General features: G+C 37.7%; 1 protein-coding gene across 4 annotated transcripts in view; it reads left to right on the top strand.

Moving 5' to 3' along the window:
• The window catches only part of LOC135225225 (mucin-2-like), a 162528-nt gene that overhangs the window by 89453 nt on the left and 50575 nt on the right, over positions 1-22500 (top strand). For all 4 annotated transcript variants that reach the window (XM_064264560.1, XM_064264552.1, XM_064264576.1 and 1 more), the window contains one exon: positions 19900-20027. In XM_064264560.1, coding sequence (XP_064120630.1) covers positions 19900-20027 — 128 coding nt within the window. The remainder of the gene's footprint in view (positions 1-19899; positions 20028-22500) is intronic.

The following is a 22500-nucleotide window of genomic DNA, read 5'->3' as shown; positions in this document are numbered from 1 at the left end:
ACCGCTAAACAGGGGAGCTCACAAATTGTCCAGGTAGATATAGGGGTCGAGTTCGATCCTGAGGGACAACACAGGATAATCACCTCTTACCTGGCAATTGCCTCCCTACGTGCCTCCTCACGAGCCCTTAGCTCTCTTGGACAAGCAGTTGGAGACGGACAAAACAGGACAATGGTTGGCGTAACGCCTCCTACGTGGCGGGAAACAGGAGTACAGGAGTCGCAAGTGACTATCACCTGCAATATCACTGCTGTGATCAAACTCCAAGAAATGTACATATGCAGTAGATGGCTCGGCATGTCTACGGAAAACGTCTTTCAAGGGAAGGTCCATCGCAGTAATCTCCTTCAAAAGGGCTTAAGGTCAATCTCCAAAAGGCTGCTAATAAAAGAGCATACGTCTAAGAGCATAGTCAGGCCCGAACTCCTTAGGGCCAGCCTCCACTCACCGCACTACAGTTCCATCACAACTCGAAAACAAAAGAAAAACAATCGTTAACACGATAGTTAGGTAGTTCACAACAAGAGGAGGAAACACAGAGCAAAACCACTGAACGTTACGTTAACGTAGAAAAATACAGCTGCTGAACTGAATATAAGAGAAAAATACTTAAAACTAAGGAATACAAGGCTGATTTAAGAAAAAGGGAAAATCAATAAATTACATTAATTTTACAGCTTCCTCCCCCTCAAAAAAAAAAAATAAAATTATGCAAATAGAATACATTTTTTTTTTGTACCACACAGTCATATATGCAACATATTAGAAGATAACCATATAGACAACTTAATCTAAAACATCCTGCAAGGGAAAAGAATAAGGCGAAACAAAACTCAGAACATCATTATAGTGAAACAGACTTAAGACAAAGCCCGAATCCATACACCATTTTAAACAAGATCAAAAGTTAACTGCCTTAAATATAATTTTCAATACAAACCCTGAAGAAGAAGTGAGAAGGACGAGGTGAGAGGAGAAATAACCAGACTTACATCGTAGAAAGTGCATCAGGAATACAGTTATCAACACCCTTAGCATGCTTAATACTTAAAGGAAACTCCTGCAGCTGAAGAGCCCAACACAGAATCCTCTGGTTAGAACCTTTCATTCTTTCGATGAATACCAATGGGTTATGGTCAGTCCAAATTTCTACAGGAAAGGAAAAATTAGTCATATACGGTTTGAAATGAACTAAGGTATGAATTAAAGCTGATGCCTCCTTCTCAATGGTAGAAGATCTTCTCTCTGAATCCAGCAACTTACGACTAAAGTATGATACTGGACGCACTTCACCATCTTCATGTCTTTCAAAAAGTACTCCACCTATACCCACACATCACTGGCATCTACAGCCACAATAAACGGTTACTGAAAGTCAGGAGACATTAGAATAGGGTTAGACATCAATACTGTTTTGAGTTTAAAGAAAGATTTCTCACACTGAGGAGGCCATACAAATTTTTGTCCCTTAAGCAATAGTTGAGTTAGGGACTGAGCAAGGTCAGAGAAGTTCCGGAAGAATCTCCTATAATAACCCATCATACCTAAAATTCTCTGGACCTCCCTAAAATGCTCGGCCTTTGCAAATTCAATAGTGCCTCGAGGTTAGCTTGTTTAGGAGTAACCTGACCCAACCCAACCTCGTGACCTACATAACACAACTTGGCTTTACCAAATTCAACAAGAACAGCGGCTCTCAAGGCCTCAAATACCTTCTTTAATCTCACCAAATGAGTCTGCCAGTCATTGCTATGAATAACCAAATCATCTATGTAAATTTATGTACCCTCCAGACCACATATAACTCGGTTCATCAATCGCTGGAAGGTACATGCTGTGTTCTTCATCCCAAGGGGCATTATGTTACATTCGTAAAGCCCAAAGGGCGTAACAAAAGCGGGAATCTCACGAGTTCGATCAGAGAGGGGGACCTGCCAATACCCCTTTAAAAGATCTAATTTAGTTGTAAACTTAGCAGACGCCCTATCCGATCAAGACAGTCCTCGATACGTGGCAAAGGGAAAGAGTCATTTTTAGTACTAGCATTGACCTTGCGTTAGTCCATACCCATGCGAAACTGCCCATCAGGTTTCTTAACAAGTACAATAGGTGAAGTCCAAGGACTTACTGAAGGTCTAATTAAATCATGCTCCAACATATACTTTATCAACTTTTCAACAATATCACGCTTTTCTGGATTTAATTGATATGGACTTTGTTTGACTGGGGAAGCACTCCCCACATCTACATCATGTTGGAGCAAGGTTGTTCTACCTGGAGAGGGCTGAAATAAGTCTGAAAATGAGGATATTAAATTCATCATGTCATCCTTCTGGATACCCTCCAGATGCTTCAAATCCTTTGCCAAGGTTCCCAGATTTTGTATATTACCTGTCAGAGCATCTGAAGATACCTGGCAAAACAAGTTGTCTGGTTCTTCTAACATCTGTTCTAACACTAGAGATACTGGCTCATATACTATAGCTAGAGGGTCAACTCTACCAACTGTGTAGGATTTCAGTATATTGATGTGGAATATCCGGCACTTCCGTTTGGTCCCAGGAGCTTCCACTTCATAATTTACATCAGATAATTTCCGGAGTACCTTCCAAGGCCCCTTATACCTAGGTTCCAGAAAATTGTCTGAGTCTGTACTCAAAACCAAAACAAGCTCACCAGGCTTAAATGAATGTGCCTTACTTTTCTTATCATAATTTTCTGTGGAAGAATTTGGATGATTACGTATAGCAAAGAGAACAAAGGGAAGACCTTTATCCCAATCCTCTCCTTGCTCATAACAGTATTTTTTTTAGAATAGACTTAAGGGTTTGGTGGAATCTTTCCACTACGCCCCGACTCTCTGGGTGGTAAGGTACACTGGTAATGTGCCTAATGGCCAGTTCAGCACATTTACCTCTAAATACCTGTTTGAATTTTACGAGGCAACCCATACCTGGAAACAAAATTCTATTAGTTTCTCAAACACTACTTTTGATGTAATTTTCCTCATAGGAAAAGCTTCAGGAAACCTAGACACTATCCATTATAGTAAGAAGATGAGTAAATTCAGATTTAGTTCGGGGCAAAGGCCCAACCACATCAACAACCAACTCTGCAAAAGGATCCCCAATTTCAGGAATTGGATGCAAAAGGGCTTTAGGAATAGGTGTATTGGGTTTACTCATTACTTGACACGTTTCATAACTTCCTACAAATTTCTTCACTGAGGATTTCAATCCCGGCCACCAAAAATATTTTGCCAATCTACCATGTGTTTTCAAAACTCCAAAATGGCCAGAAAAAGAATTCTCATGCGCTAAACTAAAGACATCATTCTGATATTTTGTAGGTACCACAATCTGTTCTACCCGAGAGGTTTGGTTTAAGCCATGATCCACAGCACACTAACTCTGTACAACAAACCTCTAATCACACAGAACCTTGGTTTTGTTAAATCATCCGTACCTCCTAATTCATAATTGAATTCAGCCTTCTGAGCTTCAATAAAGCCTATGGTCACAATCAGGATTAAATATTTTATTTATAAAACTACTACTACCACTACCTACTGACCGGGATCTCTCTACCTCTACCTCTAAACTACTTAAGTTTAAATTATTCTCATTCTTTAAGGCAACAGCAGCCTTTGCAGAGGCTCGAGTAGTAATTGCTACGGGACTTGCAGTGATGGACACTATTGGGAATAATTCATAACCTCGGCATCCAACATATCATCTCTCAATACCGGGGATGGGGAGCTTTTCTACCACTGCCAATTCTGTCACCTTGTGATACCCTAGGAAGGATGACTCTACCTCCACCAAAGGTGCAAAAATCACAGTATTAGGGAACCCAGGACCACATAATTTTCAGAATGCTCATCACATCCTTCAAAACCCTTGACAACACCAATGAACGAGCAGACCCAGTGTCCCTTAAGAATTTCACTCTCACAACTTTATTATCAATCTGCCAGGCCAAATATATTTGTCATAAAGTCACAAAAGGGAGCTAGTAGGAGACTGATTTATTTCACCTCCACTACCACTAATCCTAGCCCTTCCTTCAGTTCCTGGGGAACACTCAACTTCAGTACTATTAGGGGTAGTAGGGGCATTAGCTATTAAAGATATGGGGACGTTGTTGTTACCTCCCCTTCAGTTCCGCTGGAGATACCTCCTCCGGGCAGGACACCAAGCTTGAAAGTGCCCCTGCTCGTGGCACCAAAAACTAGCTCTACCAACATTACTAGAACTTTGGTTACTCTGGGAAAACACTCATGTGTTCCTTCCATTCGGTTTATTTCCCTGGCTAGCTTCAACCTTTCTTTTAAAGGGGTTATTAGGTCTCCAATTATTATTGCTCGGCCTGGCAAGCTGGGATTTGATGGCTGATGGGCCAAAACTACTACTACCTACACGGTGTGTTAACACAAACTCATCAGCTATCTGAGCGGCTTTACTTAAGCTATAAGCTTTAACCTCCTCTAAGTGAATTCTGAGTTCCTTACTACATGTTTTCTTAAACTCCTCAAGTAGCATCAGCTCCCTCAAGGAGGAGAAGGAGACCACCTGGCGACTCTTTACCCAGTCGTCAAACTGCTCCTCCTTGAGACGGGCATACTCCACATAAGATATAGTATCGGGCTTCGTTGAATTTCTGAATTTCAGGCGATAAGCCTCAGGGACCAAGTCATACGCCTTGAGAATCAACGCCTTAATTTTGCTATATCTCTGGCCACACTCTCTTCCAAAGCATTATATTGGCAAATGGCTTTACCTGCCAACCTACACTGGATCAATGCAGTCCACATCTCGGTGGGCCAAGACAACCTAGTGGCCACCCGCTCAAAAGCATTAAAGAACTCCAGCACATTACCTTCATCAAACACTGGCACTAATTTTAATGCCGCATTAAAATCAGGGTTAGATCGTAAACTAGCCAAGTCTAAGTTAATTTTAGTCATTTCCAACTCATGGCGCCTTGCCCTCTAATTCTCTTTGAATCGTACCTTCAGTAGTTCTATTCTTTTACAAATCATACTAAGGTCCTCATTTTCAGGATTCACTATAGACTGTACTGGCTCTGGTTTTACCTCTACAAAGGGATTATTAGAAACCTTAGTCTTTACTGTTAAATTAGCTGGTCCAGTATATAAAACACCAGTACGAGGACAGTCCTCAAATAGAGACAACCCAGGATTAATGCTATCCTCTTCATTAACTGAATTCTCATCTTCAGAACTTCCACTACTATGCATACTAATCAAATCCCTAGTCAAATCCTCACCCTTGGCTATACCACAAGCCACCATTGCCTTGGCAGATGACAACAACTGAGCCTTAGTATCCATGGGTCTGAAAGAAATATTTAACCAACGAGCACAACTCCTCAAATACTCCTTACTTAATATAGCAAGATATTTTATACAGTCAGCAGAGCCCAAAAATTTGGCTGGGTCAAAAACAAAATCCTCCATAATGAATGACCTACAGTGGGGTAAAGTAAGGGCAGCAAGAAAACCAAATTAAATATTGTAACCTCCCCCAGAGTTGCTCCACAAACCCACACTCTGTGCACACCCGCGTACGATTCTGACACGGTTGCCACTTGTTACAACCCCTTTGACCGTAATGCAGGTTCTTTATACTTTAATAATCACAGGGATTGTAGACGGTAAGAAAGTACACAGGGTAAGAGGAATGTGGATACAAAAACCAGAATAAAATTAACAATATTTAATAATAAAGTACACTTAACACTAAATCAGCCTTGTGAGTAAACTTAATATACAAAATACCATTAACAAATAACGGGCTCACAAGGACTCCTAACTCTGAAAGCAACCCTAACAAAGTAAAGAAAGAACATAATATGCCAAAGGCTCAAATAATAATAACTATAAGAAAGAAGGAAGACCCGAGAAAATAAAGTTAGGAAAGCATTAAATCTACCCAACTGTGGCAGTACTAAACTTAAAAACTAATTCAAGTAGACATTCTGAGGGGCAATAAATACCCAATACCAATGACATAGCATAACATACATATATACATATACAAATATGACTAATTCTTATATAGTACGGAAATCCTCACGTACAACAACATGCACAGGAGTTCACAGAGGTCACTTCAACCTTCCAACTGCTAAACAGGGGAGCTCACAAATTGTCCAGGTAGATACAGGGGTCCATTTCGATCCCGAGGGACAACACAGGATAATCACCTCTTACCTGGCAATTGCCTCCCTACGTGCCTCCTCACGAGCCCTTAGTTCTCCTGGACAAGCAGTTGGAGACAGACAAAACAGGACAGTGGTTGGCATAATGCCTCCTACATGGCGGGACAGAGCGACGACCACATCTTCCGCCAAATCCTCAGGCGGGAAACAGGAGTACAGGATTTGCAAGTGACTATCACAAGGGAAGGTCCGTCGCAGTAGTCTTCAAAAGGGCTTAAGGTCAATCTCCAAAAGGCTGCTAATAAAAGAACATACGTCTAAGAGCATAGTCAGGCCTGAACTCCTTTGGGCCTGCCTCCACTCACCACACTACAGTTCCACCACAACTCGAAAACAAAATAAAAACAATTGTTAACACGATAGTTAGGTAGTTCACAACAAGAGGAGGAAACAGAGCAAAACCACTGAACGTTACATTAACATAGAAAAATCCAGCAGCTGAACTGAATATAAGAGAAAAATACTTAAAACTAAGGAATACAAGGCTGATTTAAGAAAAAAGGAAAATCAATAAATTACGTTAATTTGACAGTGTATGTTAATATATTTTGCACGAAGACATTAAGATATGTGTGCTAGTGTCAGTAGTTCATGGGTTTTTTTTATCACAACATTTTCAAAGCACTTGCAATGAACAAGAGAACAGGGTAAGTTTTCAGAGACCCTGTTTTCCATCTCATCACAAAAATTAAAAATATATATATATTATATATGAGGGCCTCAGAACCACAGAGTTGTAAACACCACCCCCACCAATATTGAGTTAGGCGTACCAGTAGATTTGCAACGTTTCCTCTGTCTATTTGTTGCATTTTTATGCTATTCAGGAGTTTCAAAAAGGTCGAAATCCCTACTTGAGCAGCAGGAATGATCGATTTTGTCTACATGAATGAACGTTGTGTCGCGCGGAGGTTACAGCGTCATAAGGGCTCAGTTAGAACCACAAGGACGTACGTGCGCAGATCAAGAGTGAGCCAATGAGAGCGCGCGTCACTAAGCGGGTAGTCAGTTCTAAGCAAATCAGCATTTTTCCCCATAAAGCGGCCGTAAGTGTCGGCCAATCACCGCACAGTTTACATTCCCAACCTCCCCTTATTTTCAAGTTCTTAAGCGGATGTACAGTATTTTCATGGTGAGTACAGATTAAAACATTTGCTTTTCTTAGAGAAGTAGTAGTGAGGGTAGTAGTATTATTTTTCTATAATTCTTTTGTGTTTGATTATCATTATGATATTGGTGATGATTATTTTAATGGCTAAACATTATGATAATGGGATGTTATCATGGTCAACATCATCAATACTAATATTACCGTATTCTCATTATTATTTGCTATTATCATTAATAATATTATTATCAATACTCCTATTATTATTATTATTATTATTTATTTTTTTTTTTTCGCTCTATCACAGTCCTCCAATTCGACTGGGTGGTATTTATAGTGTGGGGTTCCGGGTTGCATCCTGCCTCCTTAGGAGTCCATCACTCTTCTTACTATGTGTGCCGTTTCTAGGATCACACTCTTCTGCATGAGTCCTGGAGCTACTTCAGCCTCTAGTTTTTCTAGATTCCTTTTCAGGGATCTTGGGATCGTGCCTAGTGCTCCTATGATTATGGGTACTATTTCCACTGGCATGTCCCATATCCTTCTTATTTCTATTTTCAGATCTTGATACTTATCCATTTTTTCCCTCTCTTTCTCTTCAACTCTGGTGTCCCATGGTATTGCGACATCAAAGAGTGATACTTTCTTCTCGACTTTGTCAATCAACGTCACGTCTGGTCTGTTTGCACGTATCACCCTATCTGTTCTGATACCATAGTCCCAGAGGATCTTTGCCTGATCGTTTTCTATCACTCCTTCAGGTTGGTGCTCGTACCACTTATTACTGCAAGGTAGCTGATGTTTCTTGCACAGGCTCCAGTGGAGGGCTTTTGCCACTGAATCATGCCTCTTTTTGTACTGGTTCTGTGCAAGTGCCAGGCATTCACTTGCTATGTGGTTTATTGTTTCATTTTTCGTATTGCACTTCCTACATATGGGAGAGATGTTATTTCCGTCTATCATACTTTGAACATATCTGGTTCTTAGGGCCTGATCTTGTGCCGCTGTTATCATTCCTTCAGTTTCCTTCTTTAGCTCTCCCCTCTGTAGCCATTGCCAATTGTCATCGCTGGCTAGTTCTTTAGTCTGTCTCATGTATTGTCCGTGCATTGGTTTATTGTGCCAGTCCTCTGTTCTGTCTGTCATTCTCCTGTCTCTGTATATTTCTGGGTCTTCGTCTACTTTTATTAGTCCTTCTTCCCATGCACTCTTTAGCCACTCGTCTTCACTGGTTTTCAGATATTGCCCCAGTGCTCTGTTTTCGATGTTGACGCAGTCCTCTATACTTAGTAGTCCTCTCCCTCCTTCTTTTCGTGTTATGTATAGTCTGTCCGTATTTGCTCTTGGGTGTAGTGCTTTGTGTATTGTCATTTGTTTCCTGGTTTTCTGATCTATGCTGCGGAGTTCTGCCTTCGTCCATTCCACTATTCCTGCGCTGTATCTGATTACTGGCACTGCCCATGTGTTTATGGCTTTTATCATATTTCCGGCGTTGAGTTTTGACTTGAGTATCGCCTTGAGTCTCTGCATATATTCTTTCCTGATCGTGTCCTTCATCTCTTGGTGTTTTATATCCCCTCTTTCCATTATTCCCAGGTATTTGTATCCTGTCTCATCTATGTGTTTGATGTTGCTCCCATCTGGTAGCTTTATCCCTTCAGTTCTCGTTACTTATTATTATTATTATTATTATTATTATTTTTTTTTTTTTTTTTTTTTTTTTTTTTTTTAATTTGCTCTATCACAGTCCTCCAATTCGACTGGGTGGTATTTATAGTGTGGGGTTCCGGGTTGCATCCTGCCTCCTTAGGAGTCCATCACTCTTCTTACTATGTGTGCCGTTTCTAGGATCACACTCTTCTGCATGAGTCCTGGAGCTACTTCAGCCTCTAGTTTTTCTAGATTCCTTTTCAGGGATCTTGGGATCGTGCCTAGTGCTCCTATGATTATGGGTACTATTTCCACTGGCATGTCCCATATCCTTCTTATTTCTATTTTCAGATCTTGATACTTATCCATTTTTTCCCTCTCTTTCTCTTCAACTCTGGTGTCCCATGGTATTGCGACATCAAAGAGTGATACTTTCTTCTCGACTTTGTCAATCAACGTCACGTCTGGTCTGTTTGCACGTATCACCCTATCTGTTCTGATACCATAGTCCCAGAGGATCTTTGCCTGATCGTTTTCTATCACTCCTTCAGGTTGGTGCTCGTACCACTTATTACTGCAAGGTAGCTGATGTTTCTTGCACAGGCTCCAGTGGAGGGCTTTTGCCACTGAATCATGCCTATTTTTGTACTGGTTCTGTGCAAGTGCCGGGCATTCGCTTGCTATGTGGTTTATGGCTTCATTTTTCGTATTACACTTCCTACATATGGGAGAGACGTTATTTCCGTCTATCGTTCTTTGAACATATCTGGTTCTTAGGGCCTGATCTTGTGCCGCTGTTATCATTCCTTCAGTTTCCTTCTTTAGCTCTCCCCTCTGTAGCCATTGCCAATTGTCATCGCTGGCTAGTTCTTTAGTCTGTCTCATGTATTGTCCGTGCATTGGTTTATTGTGCCAGTCCTCTGTTCTGTCTGTCATTCTCCTGTCTCTGTATATTTCTGGGTCTTCGTCTACTTTTATTAGTCCTTCTTCCCATGCACTCTTTAGCCACTCGTCTTCACTGGTTTTCAGATATTGCCCCAGTGCTCTGTTTTCGATGTTGACGCAGTCCTCTATACTTAGTAGTCCTCTCCCTCCTTCTTTTCGTGTTATGTATAGTCTGTCCGTATTTGCTCTTGGGTGTAGTGCTTTGTGTATTGTCATTTGTTTCCTGGTTTTCTGATCTATGCTGCGGAGTTCTGCCTTCGTCCATTCCACTATTCCTGCGCTGTATCTGATTACTGGCACTGCCCATGTGTTTATGGCTTTTATCATATTTCCGGCGTTGAGTTTTGACTTGAGTATCGCCTTGAGTCTCTGCATATATTCTTTCCTGATCGTGTCCTTCATCTCTTGGTGTTTTATATCCCCTCTTTCCATTATTCCCAGGTATTTGTATCCTGTCTCATCTATGTGTTTGATGTTGCTCCCATCTGGTAGCTTTATCCCTTCAGTTCTCGTTACTTTGCCTTTTTGTATGTTGACTAAGGCGCATTTTTCTATTCCAAACTTCATCCTGATGTCCCCAGATACAATCCTTACAGTCTGGATTAGGGTATCTATTTCCTTGATGCTCTTACCATACAGCTTGATGTCGTCCATGAACATCAGATGGTTGATTTTGTTGCCTCTTTTCTTGAGTTGGTACCCGGCATCCATCTTCTGTAGTACTTTTGTCATGGGAATCATGGCTACTACGAAGAGTAGTGGGGACAGTGAGTCGCCCTGGAAGATCCCTCTCCTGATATTAACCTTTGCTAGTCTTATTCCAGAGCTTGTAAGTATTGTATTCCAGTTGCGCATTGTATTTTTGAGGAAGCTGATGGTATTTTCCTCTGCCCCATATATTTTCAGGCATTCTATTAGCCATGTGTGTGGTATCATGTCGAAGGCTTTCTTATAGTCTATCCATGCCATGCTTAGGTTGGTTTTCCTTCTCCTATTATTATTATTATTATTATTATTATTATTATTATTATTATTATTATTATTATTATTATTATTATTATTATCAGTATAACATCCATGATTGTTATACTACGAAAGTATTTTCATGGTGAGTACACATTTTATTATAATTATTATTATTATCAATATTATTAACCAATATTACTGTATTACCATTATTATTGATATTATATATTATAATTTTTTAATATTATTAGTTATTGTTATTATTATTATTATTATTATTATTATTATTATTATTATTATTATTATTATTATTATTATTATTATTATCATTATTATTATTATTATTATTATTATTATTATTATTATTATTATTATTATTATTACAATTACATCTATTGCTGTTATAACACGAATATAATAACACTTTATTATCCTTTTACACATTTAATTATGCTTTAAGTGCTGGTTATATATAAAATATACAAATGTGGGAGAAAGGCGTACATTTCGAATGCTAGCGCACAAGCGCACCCCGCAATTTTTTTTAAATTTTCACCAAAAATTTATAAAGGGTAGGGCTTTCATATGAAACTTAGTTTAAATCTATATCTTTCTTAGAAGCAGAGTAATCAATGCTAGACTTTGAGGGCAATTTACTCATTTTTTAAAAAGTGGCGTTTACCACCTTGTGGTTCTGAGGCCCTCATATATATATGTAAGAATTACATTATATATAAACCAGTGACCTGGGGTCATGGCATTAGGAGGGTTTTACGTGACCAAAGCAGACCTAGATTACGCTATGCGCTGTCTGCAGTAGCCTGATCTAGCTCTAAGCTTTGTCAACATTTTTTATGTTTATGATAACTTTGCACAACAACTTCCATGGGAAGAGGTTGACCTGTTGACCTACGCCGGAAACTTGTAACTTCCGAGCCGGCAAACTACGTATGTGTTTTTATATGAATTGCTTAGATAGCTAATGTTCCGCTATCGACGCGATGCTTTAGAATGGCAGTTCCACGCCAACTATCAAACATATCGGTCGTCCGACCGAGCTGCATCTCCTAGTATGGAGTTACAGAATAAAGTTGTTAACTTGTTCAACTAGCCTGTTTGAATCATCTCCTCTAGTCAAGAAAGAACCTCTCTACTAAGACATCCAAGGGAGATGAGAGGAACCAAACATTACTTACGGATGACAGCCGTAAGGAAAGAACAAAAAGTCTATCGCCAAGCGATAAGACATAAGAAGTGGTGGCAGCGTATAAACGAAGAACATAATTAACAAGACCCATATCAGCCGACCGAAGGTCTACAAGAACTAACTTCCACCTTCAACATCAAACGAAACAGAGGAAACGGGATCTTCAATCAACGCAACAGTTTATGAAGACGCAACTATGTCCTTCATCGAGAGGAATACAAGCATTTAACACTGACGCTTGAGCAACTGTTGTCACTTATCTTCGAGAATCTACACCGGACGAGAGCAGCATTGAACATCAACGGAAAGAAGAAAACAAACACAGGGAACATCACCCGTTCACGAGCAAGGACGCAGAGTGTACAGCTATACGCAGTAGTGCAAGGACGGAGGCTGTGACGTCATCAATCTTGGACTTCCCAGAGCATCGTGCACCGAGAGAAGACCGTGACGTCATCACGACTTCCGACGCGAGACGTCATCCCATGTCAACAATCCTTCGCAATATAATCTGGAGCTAAGTACCATTTTTATCTATTCAGGTCTTTTCCTCAGTGAAGTGTTGTTCATCAAGAGTCGATCGTCCAGTATTCTGGGGGTGAGTTGTTCGCCATATTAATCTTCCTTCATTACAGAACCTATCTTCAACTACGAGGTTCTCGCCCGCAGATTAATTTTTTTTTCTTTGCTAGTTGTCATTAACCATTTCTTGCAGGAATTCTCCGTATAATATTTTATCATATTATCTGTATTTTTGTATCTTTTGGGGGATTTTCCTATTATTATAACACACTTATACAGTACATTGCTTATGCGTTTACGTAGTGGTCGAGTGTACTCTTATAGATATTTTGATAGGATTGCAAGGAATAGAAGTGATAAGAAAAAAGTGAAAGCCGAAATGGCAACCACTCCGGCTGGCAACCCCAACGTGGTGACTCTCGTTAGCGCGAGGTCAGCGATTGTCCCTTTTCAAGGTCGGGTCAATGGTTCCTGCCTCAAAATGTTGAGGCATGGATCTCATCTGTAGACGCTCATTTAAATGCAAAAAGCATCACAGACCCAGCAGTACAATTACAGGAGGCCAAGAGCTTCGTTGACTTTGCGAAAGGCGACGCAACGTGCGTATCTAAGGGGGGTTTCTTTCCAAGAAGCGCTTACATGGGACGAGTTCAAAATTAGATTACGTGCCGTGTATGGGGGTGAAGAGGCTTTAGATGTAGTATTGGCATTGAGAAATATCCTTAACCAAGCCTCCATGACTCAGCTCAATGTTGTCGAGCGGGCGGCGCTAATTGCCGACCGGCTAAATGAATATCAGGATAGTTTAAGTAACTCCGGGTGGGTTGCGGGTGCTAAAATCAAAGTGAAAGATTTTATCCGTTTGATCTACCTTACGTCTATCACTGTAATGTTGCCTGAAGCGTTAGTACGGTGTTTTGATAAAAAATTGCAGCCCGACAGTACGGAATTAGATGTGTATAAACAAATCAAAAAACACATGTCTAAATGTACCGACCTAGATCCTTCGCTCATTCAAGTTTTTGAAAAAAATGAGAACAAGCCACAACAAGTAAATGTGGTACATAATAATAATCAAGTTGCAGGGATGGTTTGTTATAACTGTAAACGACCAGGTCACATGATTTCAGACTGTCGGACGCGCTTTTGTTCAATACACAATAGTTCAACTCATTCATATAACCGTTGCTACTCGAGGAATCAACAGCAAAATGCTACAAACACGCAACCAGTTGCTAGTGCAAATAAAAAGAAGGGTCCTCAGTACTATAAGAAGAAACAACCAAACGGAAATTCTGCACAACAGCAGAAACAAACAAATCGTGCTTCAGGTACCTCTGTTCCTGGGCCGTCTAGCCAGAACTCGCAAGGGCAAGCGAATTTTCAGGGTGTGATAAACAAAACAAATACCACGTAGTTCACTCCAAGGGGGGAGAGGGCGATGTTGGGTCATCAATATCAACATCTTTGCTTGGCGTAGGCTGAGGCGTAAACAGAAGGATCTCCAAGGGAACGTACTGGCCCGTCTGGATGACGTACCCGTTAAACTCAAGTCGTTTGCGTTTAGGGCCGCCTGAACCTGGCCACTTCAGTTCGTGCCTAGGGAATTGTCTGGAATTGTGTTGTGTGTGAAAAGCGGTCCGTATGCTGGCAAAAATGTAGGACAAGAAAGACTCACGCCTTTGCATTTGAACAGTTAAAGTATCTCCAGGGCGCCTAATAAATCATTATAGCCCAATATTATACATTAATATATTCCTAAAGGTATTTTTCGGGCACCTAATAAAATATCAGCCCTATATATTGAATTTCTGCAGAATTACATTGTTATACTATTATACAATTATATTTATCTATTATAAAGAGTGACAAGTACTCTTTAACAATTATCCATGATCATGCTATAATCATTATTTAGTAACCATTATTCTTAATCAGGTTACATGTTATCATATTAATCATGTATACATGTTTTGATTTTTACCATTTTATTATTTTTGGGTACATAATCATTATTATTACCAAACATGGATCTATATTTTCCATGCATTTATCTTTGTTTATGAATATGTCAACAAGGGTATGTAACAGAATCTTTTTATGCATTTAATCACTTAGTATGTTACGAGCACGCTCCTATGGACAATGTTTAAAGTAATTTTTTTTTTGTTATTCAAGGCTTGAATAGGTAGCAGACCGAGCCTAATGTAAGAATTACATTATATATAAACCAGTGACCTGGGGTCATGGCATTAGGAGGGTTTTACGTGACCAAAGCAGACCTAGATTACGCTATGCGCTGTCTGCAGTAGCCTGATCTAGCTCTAAGCTTTGTCAACATTTTTTATGTTTATGATAACTTTGCACAACAACTTCCATGGGAAGAGGTTGACCTGTTGACCTACGCCGGAAACTTGTAACTTCCGAGCCGGCAAACTACGTATGTGTTTTTATATGAATTGCTTAGATAGCTAATGTTCCGCTATCGACGCGATGCTTTAGAATGGCAGTTCCACGCCAACTATCAAACATATCGGTCGTCCGACCGAGCTGCATCTCCTAGTATGGAGTTACAGAATAAAGTTGTTAACTTGTTCAACTAGCCTGTTTGAATCATCTCCTCTAGTCAAGAAAGAACCTCTCTACTAAGACATCCAAGGGAGATGAGAGGAACCAAACATTACTTACGGATGACAGCCGTAAGGAAAGAACAAAAAGTCTATCGCCAAGCGATAAGACATAAGATATATATATATATATATATATATATATATATATATATATATATATATATATAAATGTATATGTATATATAGGTATTAAATATATGTGTGTGTGTGTATTTGAAGATGATAATAACCACCCTACATGTGTACGAGATTAAGATGTCAATGGCAATTCTACATGTATAGTAGATGAAGATGATACTTACTCCTCTGCAGGTGTGGGAGATGAAGATGTTAATGACATTCCTACAGGAATAGGAGGTGATGATGTTACTGACATTCTCACAGGTTGACACTTCTGCAGGTGTAGGAGATGAAGCTGTTACTCCTACAGGTGTAGATGAAAATACAATTGAAACTGAAGATAGTAATGTTAGTTTGAGTGACAGTACAGGGGCTGCAGGAGAAAGTAGTTCAGGTGGTTCAGGAGATGAATCTAATTTATGAACTGAATCGTGAGATGAATCAGGAAGTGATATAACAGGAGTGGACAGTAGACTAATAGATGCATCAAACACTGATGGCACTAAAGTTACAACTGAAGAGGATGGTAATGGTAAAATGAAATGTAGATTTACATTTTGCATTGACCTATTCATGTCATTTGTGTTCAGAATCAATTTTGCTAACATAGCCAGAATGTTCTTACCTCTCTCAACTGTTTCTTTAATTTACTTTTTATCTCTTCTGAAGGAGAAGACACAAAACAGGCAAAGTCAGTGAAAATCTAGTTAAAAAAAGTATTGATAATAAAATAGTTTCTTTAGTTTATGGCAGCTTCAGTTCTAATAGGTGTAAAAACCACTTTGCCACAATCCTTTGTGAAACATTTTGAAAGGAGAGTTAGACGTGACATGATGCCCATTTAAACATTAGAATTTGTGTGAATTTATCGATACACAAGGCTTCTAGTGTGATTTATAATGATCTTTTTGTGAATTTTGAATAAGAATAAATACAGAATTACTTACATTTGATTTGAGTCTGTTTGTTAACATTTTCAGTTCGATTTTATATAGATTTCCTTATAATCTGTTACCCTCTACTATAATAGCTTTGTAGCTACATGTAAGAGTCATCCCAAATGAAAACCAGGCAAGGCAATGAATGGGAGTTGAAATTTTTCTAGATTTTCATTTTAGTTTAAGACAAACTTTAATTTTTTTTATAACTTAACCTTGTTTAATATAGGATGACTCCTACATGTAGAAGGAACTGTTATAGCACAGAGGTGATAGTTATTATGAAAATCTATATAAAGATATAATCGCAAATGTTTATTAATATGCAGACTCTTATGTTAAAATGTAAGCTATTTTTATTCTTATTTAAAATACACAAAAAGTTCATTTTGAATCATTACAGTAGAAGCCTTGTCTATCAGTAAAGTCATATACAGAATTATGTTTAAATGAGCATCATCCCATGCTGCTAATGGTAATGTTATTACTTTCTAAGAATTTATCCATCAGTTCTTTTATTATGTTAATACTTTTTCATAAAATATGGCAATCTTGAAATGACAAAGCTATTTTCAGTTCTTTTCCTGATATTGTATATTAATGTTTGAATTTCTCTTTCTTTTCGAAAATATGTATAAAGCAAACCAAACTTCATAATATTAAAAACAAATGTAGTTCAGTTACAGCTTCATAATATTAAAAACAAACTTAGTTCAATTACAGCTTCATGACATTAAAAACAAACTTAGTTCAATTACAGCTTCATGACATTATAAACAAACTTAGTTCAATTACAGCTTCATGACATTAAAAACAAACTTAGTTCAATCCCACAAAGAGTTAAAAAGTATATGCATTGTCCCTAAAGAGAATCCTCACCACCAAGAAAGAGTGAGGGGTGGTGGGCTGGACAGTGAAGTACAATTAACATATGTCTTCAGTAACACACACAGACACTCTTTCCCTGCTCATCTCTGATTTTACGGACTATAACAAACACCATTGATGCAATTAGACAAGCATCTTTCTCAAAATTATTTTTTTAACGTTTCCATTCTCTCCATTCCTTTCTAGCCCATCCTCTCCTCCTTTCTTCTTAAATCTTTGAAATTTCCTCTTTTTTTATCAGCCTATTAGCTTCCATTCTCTCTACAAGAAAAAACTATCTTAAATTCTCTATTCCATCCTTTCACCTATGCTCTTTTTTTCCTTACTTACATTTTCCACCCTTCCAATTCCTTTTATATTAAGAAAATAATTCATTGCTATGGTTTCAACTTTTTCTCTTTCTTTACATCCATCAAGGGGAGTTGCTGCTCGAATTCCTTCATGCCCTCTAACCTGACTTCAACAGGCAGTCCAAGTTTTAAGCTACTTTTTTTTGCTACACCTCTTCTCACGTTTGACCACCACCCAGCATATCTGTGTACCCCTAAGTACCTTCATGCATCAGTTGCTTTCATTCTCTCTAGATCCTTATTAACATGCATTGTTCAGTCTTACTCATAATTTTATTCTGCTCATATTTACGCTCGACTAGAATCAGACATTCCTTCATCTATTTACATCCATTTTTCCTAGTTCCGTAATTTTGCTCCAGCATCAAGTTCCTTTTTGCCAACTCACACCAGTATATTATATATGAGTATATAATATACCAAGCAGCTGTGCAGGCATAATATACCCTTCATTCAGCCACAATTGTATACAGAACTAGTAACTCTGACAACTGCAAAATTTAAGCAGATGCTTAACTTCCATACTGCATCTGTATCAATTCTATTTAAAGATTCTTCCTAGATCCATGTATGCCACGTAATGATTACCCCTTGTACTTTTAAACTCATTTGCACTCCTATTTACCTAACCTTACTGTTTTTCCGTGCAACACTAGGCAGGTTGCTGCTGCAAATAATGTGTAGTTTTCTAGCATTAGGTACACAACTACCCAGTTGTCCAGGAGTTTTATATTAGCTTCAACTGAACTGAGGAACAGTTTGCCTCGTACAATTGTGGAATCTTCTGATCTCCAGATGTTAAAATGAAGAGCAAGTTCGCTTTTGCTGTCTGCTTACGTCTCCTGGTTTTCAAGTGTATTGGGCTTTTCTTTTCTCTTTCACTCAATTACTTATTGCCTCTTCTTATAACTTTTCCTATCTCTGCTGTTGATTTCCTTTATAGCCTTAATGCTTTATGCTAATGAAATAGTAAACTTGCAAAATTACCAGATAATAAGGACTTATTTTACTTGAAACCTGTAAACAAGTTTCATAGTTTTAAACGGCCTCTTTAGTTTGGTACCCAAATGTTACACCATGTAAATGAAAATATAGTAATCTCAATCTCCAGGGTGAAAAACAAATATGCAAAAATGAAAGCAATTTATGGTTATAACAAAGCTTGTCAGATCACAGTGAACATCAAAAGGACTATGCTATGATTCAAATAAAACACACAATAGTAATTCATAAATTAGATTGATGTAAGAAAATATTAGTCAAGAAAAATGGTAAAAAAGTAGGTGAAAAAATTATTCTCACAGACAAAAGAAAATTACTCATGCAATGGCTGGCAACTTAAGTATAATACTTCTGCAATTTTTAATCTGACCTTATGCTATATTAAAATATATGAAACTTGCTATTAAATAAGTTACTACAATGTTTCGTTTACAGTAAGAATACGATTAAAATACCACAAGAGTGCTATTCCAGTCAATTTATGATTAAAAGCACATTAGATGCATTGCTTTTTATAACCTCTCACATGTTTCTTAAACCTTATGGCTCATGATTGGCTAGTCTTTGCTCAGTGAACCTCATTCATGCAGCAAAGAGTTTTGTGCAATAGTGTTTTTGTACCTACAATAGACTCGTTTCTAATGAAAAGTCTGTTAGGACAACTTAAGCAATCTAAAGTCTGTGTTTCTCACCGCTGAAGAAAAAATGTCAAGAATTAGAATATAGAAATGTCAAATTCTTTAGCATATTGTAAGAAATTAATTTGTAGTGTGCTTTTTCTTTATTTGAATCCATGTTTTGTAAATGAATCTCTGTTCACAACGTAACCAATATTGCTCTTATCCATTTCATGTCCATCATTCACACATGCCTTACACATTGTTGCCAGTCCCTTCGTCCCTACTTTCAACTTTGAACCATAGCACCTCGCTTGAAATCCAATAAGATAATAATCTGGTTTTTAAAATTAATCTGCATGATTCCTCTAAACTGATGCAATATAAAAAAAAAGCTTTTCGTACAATTTGTCATAAAGAATAGATTAAAGCAGAGAAATAAAGAAAAAGTAACTAAATAAAGCAGAGAAATAAAGAAAAAGTAACTAAATGTGGCTCATATTAGACATAAAAACGTAAGAAAAATTGTCAAAATAGACTGTTATTCCTATTAAATAGTATTGAGGTTGGTAATCTTGATGCTACGAGATAACCTTTTAGGAGCTGCATTATTCATTCCAAACCAAAACATTGTCTCATATGAGTATAAATGCTGTTGGTTATCTATGCTGAGTTCTTTTTAAAACAAAAATTCATTAGCATCACCATTGCAGAAATTACTGTCTTCAAGTACTTTGGTCTGGTTGAAGGTGGACCTTCATCTGCTGTTATCGTTTTTGATGTCAGTATCATTGTCTACATGGCCCAAATGAAAACAACAAGATTTACATTCATCTTCCAAGTAAGTCATCACTTTCTGTCATATATATATATATATATATATATATATATATATATATATATATATATATATATATATATATATGTAAGGGCCCCATAAAACGCCAAAATATAGAAAGTACTATATTTCAGAGATCCTGTCTCTCTCTTCAGGTAGATGAATGAAAAAAGTTACAGAAAAGGTAGTACTTATACCAAGAGATCCATCCTCAGTTAAGCCTATTTAGGTCACTCCCACTGATAATTCTTCTTTAAACCTCTTAAGCATTGGTTGAAGGAAAACTTTATCAATGACATCTGAATCCCATGCACCCTTTGAGATGTTCATTACCTGTCTCTGTTTAATCAAGGCCGATTCTGTCATCTGACTTTTGTACCAACAGTTGCTTCTATAAATTATATGTGACAAATTCCAGTTTATTCTGTGGTTATGGTCATTTATATGGTTGAAAATAGCTGAGCTCTGTTGTTCATACCTAACTGACCATTTATGTTGTATTAATCTTTGGGGAAGTGATTTTCCTGTAAAACAGATGTAAGATTAGTCACAGTCCAGGCATGGGATTTCGTAAACCCCTGTATCCTTGGGGGATGTCTTTTGTTGGACGTTAAGGATTTGGCTAAGGTATTTGGGTAGGTAAATGCAAAAGGGTTAGATTTGATTTTCCAAGAGTCTGCGTTACCATCCTATTCCTGTCCAGGTGTGGAATTTTTATTTTATTACTGGGTTCTTTGGTCTTGTCTTGAGGGGATCAGTAGAAAATTATGTTTGCTTTGTGAATAGCTTTCTCAATTATATGGTCAGGATACCTTAAAGACAAAAGCTGCTTACGAATTAGTTCAGATTCTTTTTCCAGGAAGCCTGGGGAACAAATTCGTAAGGCTCTTAAGAATAGGTTCCTGGCTATGCCTATCTTGATAGGGAATGTCATGAGAGCTAAAGTAGTGAATGTATGAAGGTGAGAACCAACGTTATATATAATATATATATAATATATATATATATATATATATATATATATATATATTATATATATATATATATATATATCTATATATATATATATATATATATATATATATATATATATATATATATATATATATATATATATATATGTGTGTGTGTGTGTGTGTGTGTGTGCGTGCGCGTATGCGTGTGGAATTTTGTTTGCCTAATCATTTACTATGGTCTGCCTGATAATACAAATTTATAATGTCAGATTCAATGAACTTCCTGGTAAATCTTGGCTAATGTTTCCTCCATCTCTTTATTTATCATATCTTCAAATGGTTTTAAATTATCGTTTATCAGCAACATGGATGAAACTCTACCGCAAATAATAGTAGAAAAAAAGTATTTTAATAAAAAAATACTGGCCATGAAAGAACACATTTTACTATTGTTTTCACGTTGATAACAGATAAGTACATAAATATCGTATTATTATGAAATAGGATGGTAATAACGAACGTAATCAGGTTTTTCACACAAAATGACAAGCTCCCGACACCATCTATTAAAAAAATAATAATAATAAAATAACAATCGAGTTCACAACAAGACGTACATATTTACGCTAAATAGAAACAAGAGAATCGCTCTGAATCGAGTTAAGTAAGGCGAAATAACCTTACCTCTGCCCTCAGCGGATTTTTCCAAACCAAAACAGATCGTTTTGTTTGTAATTTATAATACACTTATGTAGTAATATGAGACTTCATACAGTATTATTGGATATAGTGAAGTAAAGCATAACTCTTACAAGAGCCAAGGAAAAGATGCATATTCGCTATGTTTGTATTTTATGAGGGTTTCTCGGTGCTTCGGCAAATACCGAAATACATACTGATAACCAGACATCAGCACTATCTATTTACGAAAAAATAACTAAGTCTAGTTGACGTATTTAAGTCAATTTTCATCTTAAAAACACTTCATATAAAGAAAAATAACCTTGTCACATATGAATAGAGCTTGTGGAGATTAATTTATGCTAAATAGAAGCAAGAAAATCGCTCTGAATTGAGTTAAATACAGCAAAATAATCTTACCTCCTCCCTCATCCGATTTTTCCAAACCAAAACATGATCGGTTTGTTTGTATTTTATAACACAAATAGAAATGCAAGAATACGTGCAGTATTATTGGATACTGCGAAGTATCCAATAATCTTTTAAAGGAGCAGAGGAAAAGGTGCATATTCGTTATGTTTGTATTTTGAGACGGTCTTGGCACCTAGCCCAAGAAATGGATAATCAGACACCAGCGCTATAAACCCTACATAGTGTAAAACCCAGCTATGAATATATTTAACAAGTGTCATAAAACTGAAACGCATCTATCCGATGGCGACGGTAACCGCCAGTTGCCTGTATATACTATATATACACATACACAAAGTGGTCCCCTCCGTATTCGCGGGGATGCGTGATAGACCCCTCTGTGAAAAGTTAGAAGCCACGAATAGTTG

This window comes from Macrobrachium nipponense, chromosome 20 (assembly GCF_015104395.2).
Source record: "Macrobrachium nipponense isolate FS-2020 chromosome 20, ASM1510439v2, whole genome shotgun sequence".
Lineage (NCBI taxonomy): Eukaryota > Metazoa > Arthropoda > Malacostraca > Decapoda > Palaemonidae > Macrobrachium > Macrobrachium nipponense.
The sequence above is the reverse complement of the archived record's forward strand: the minus strand, read 5'-3'. Positions and strand labels throughout refer to the sequence as shown.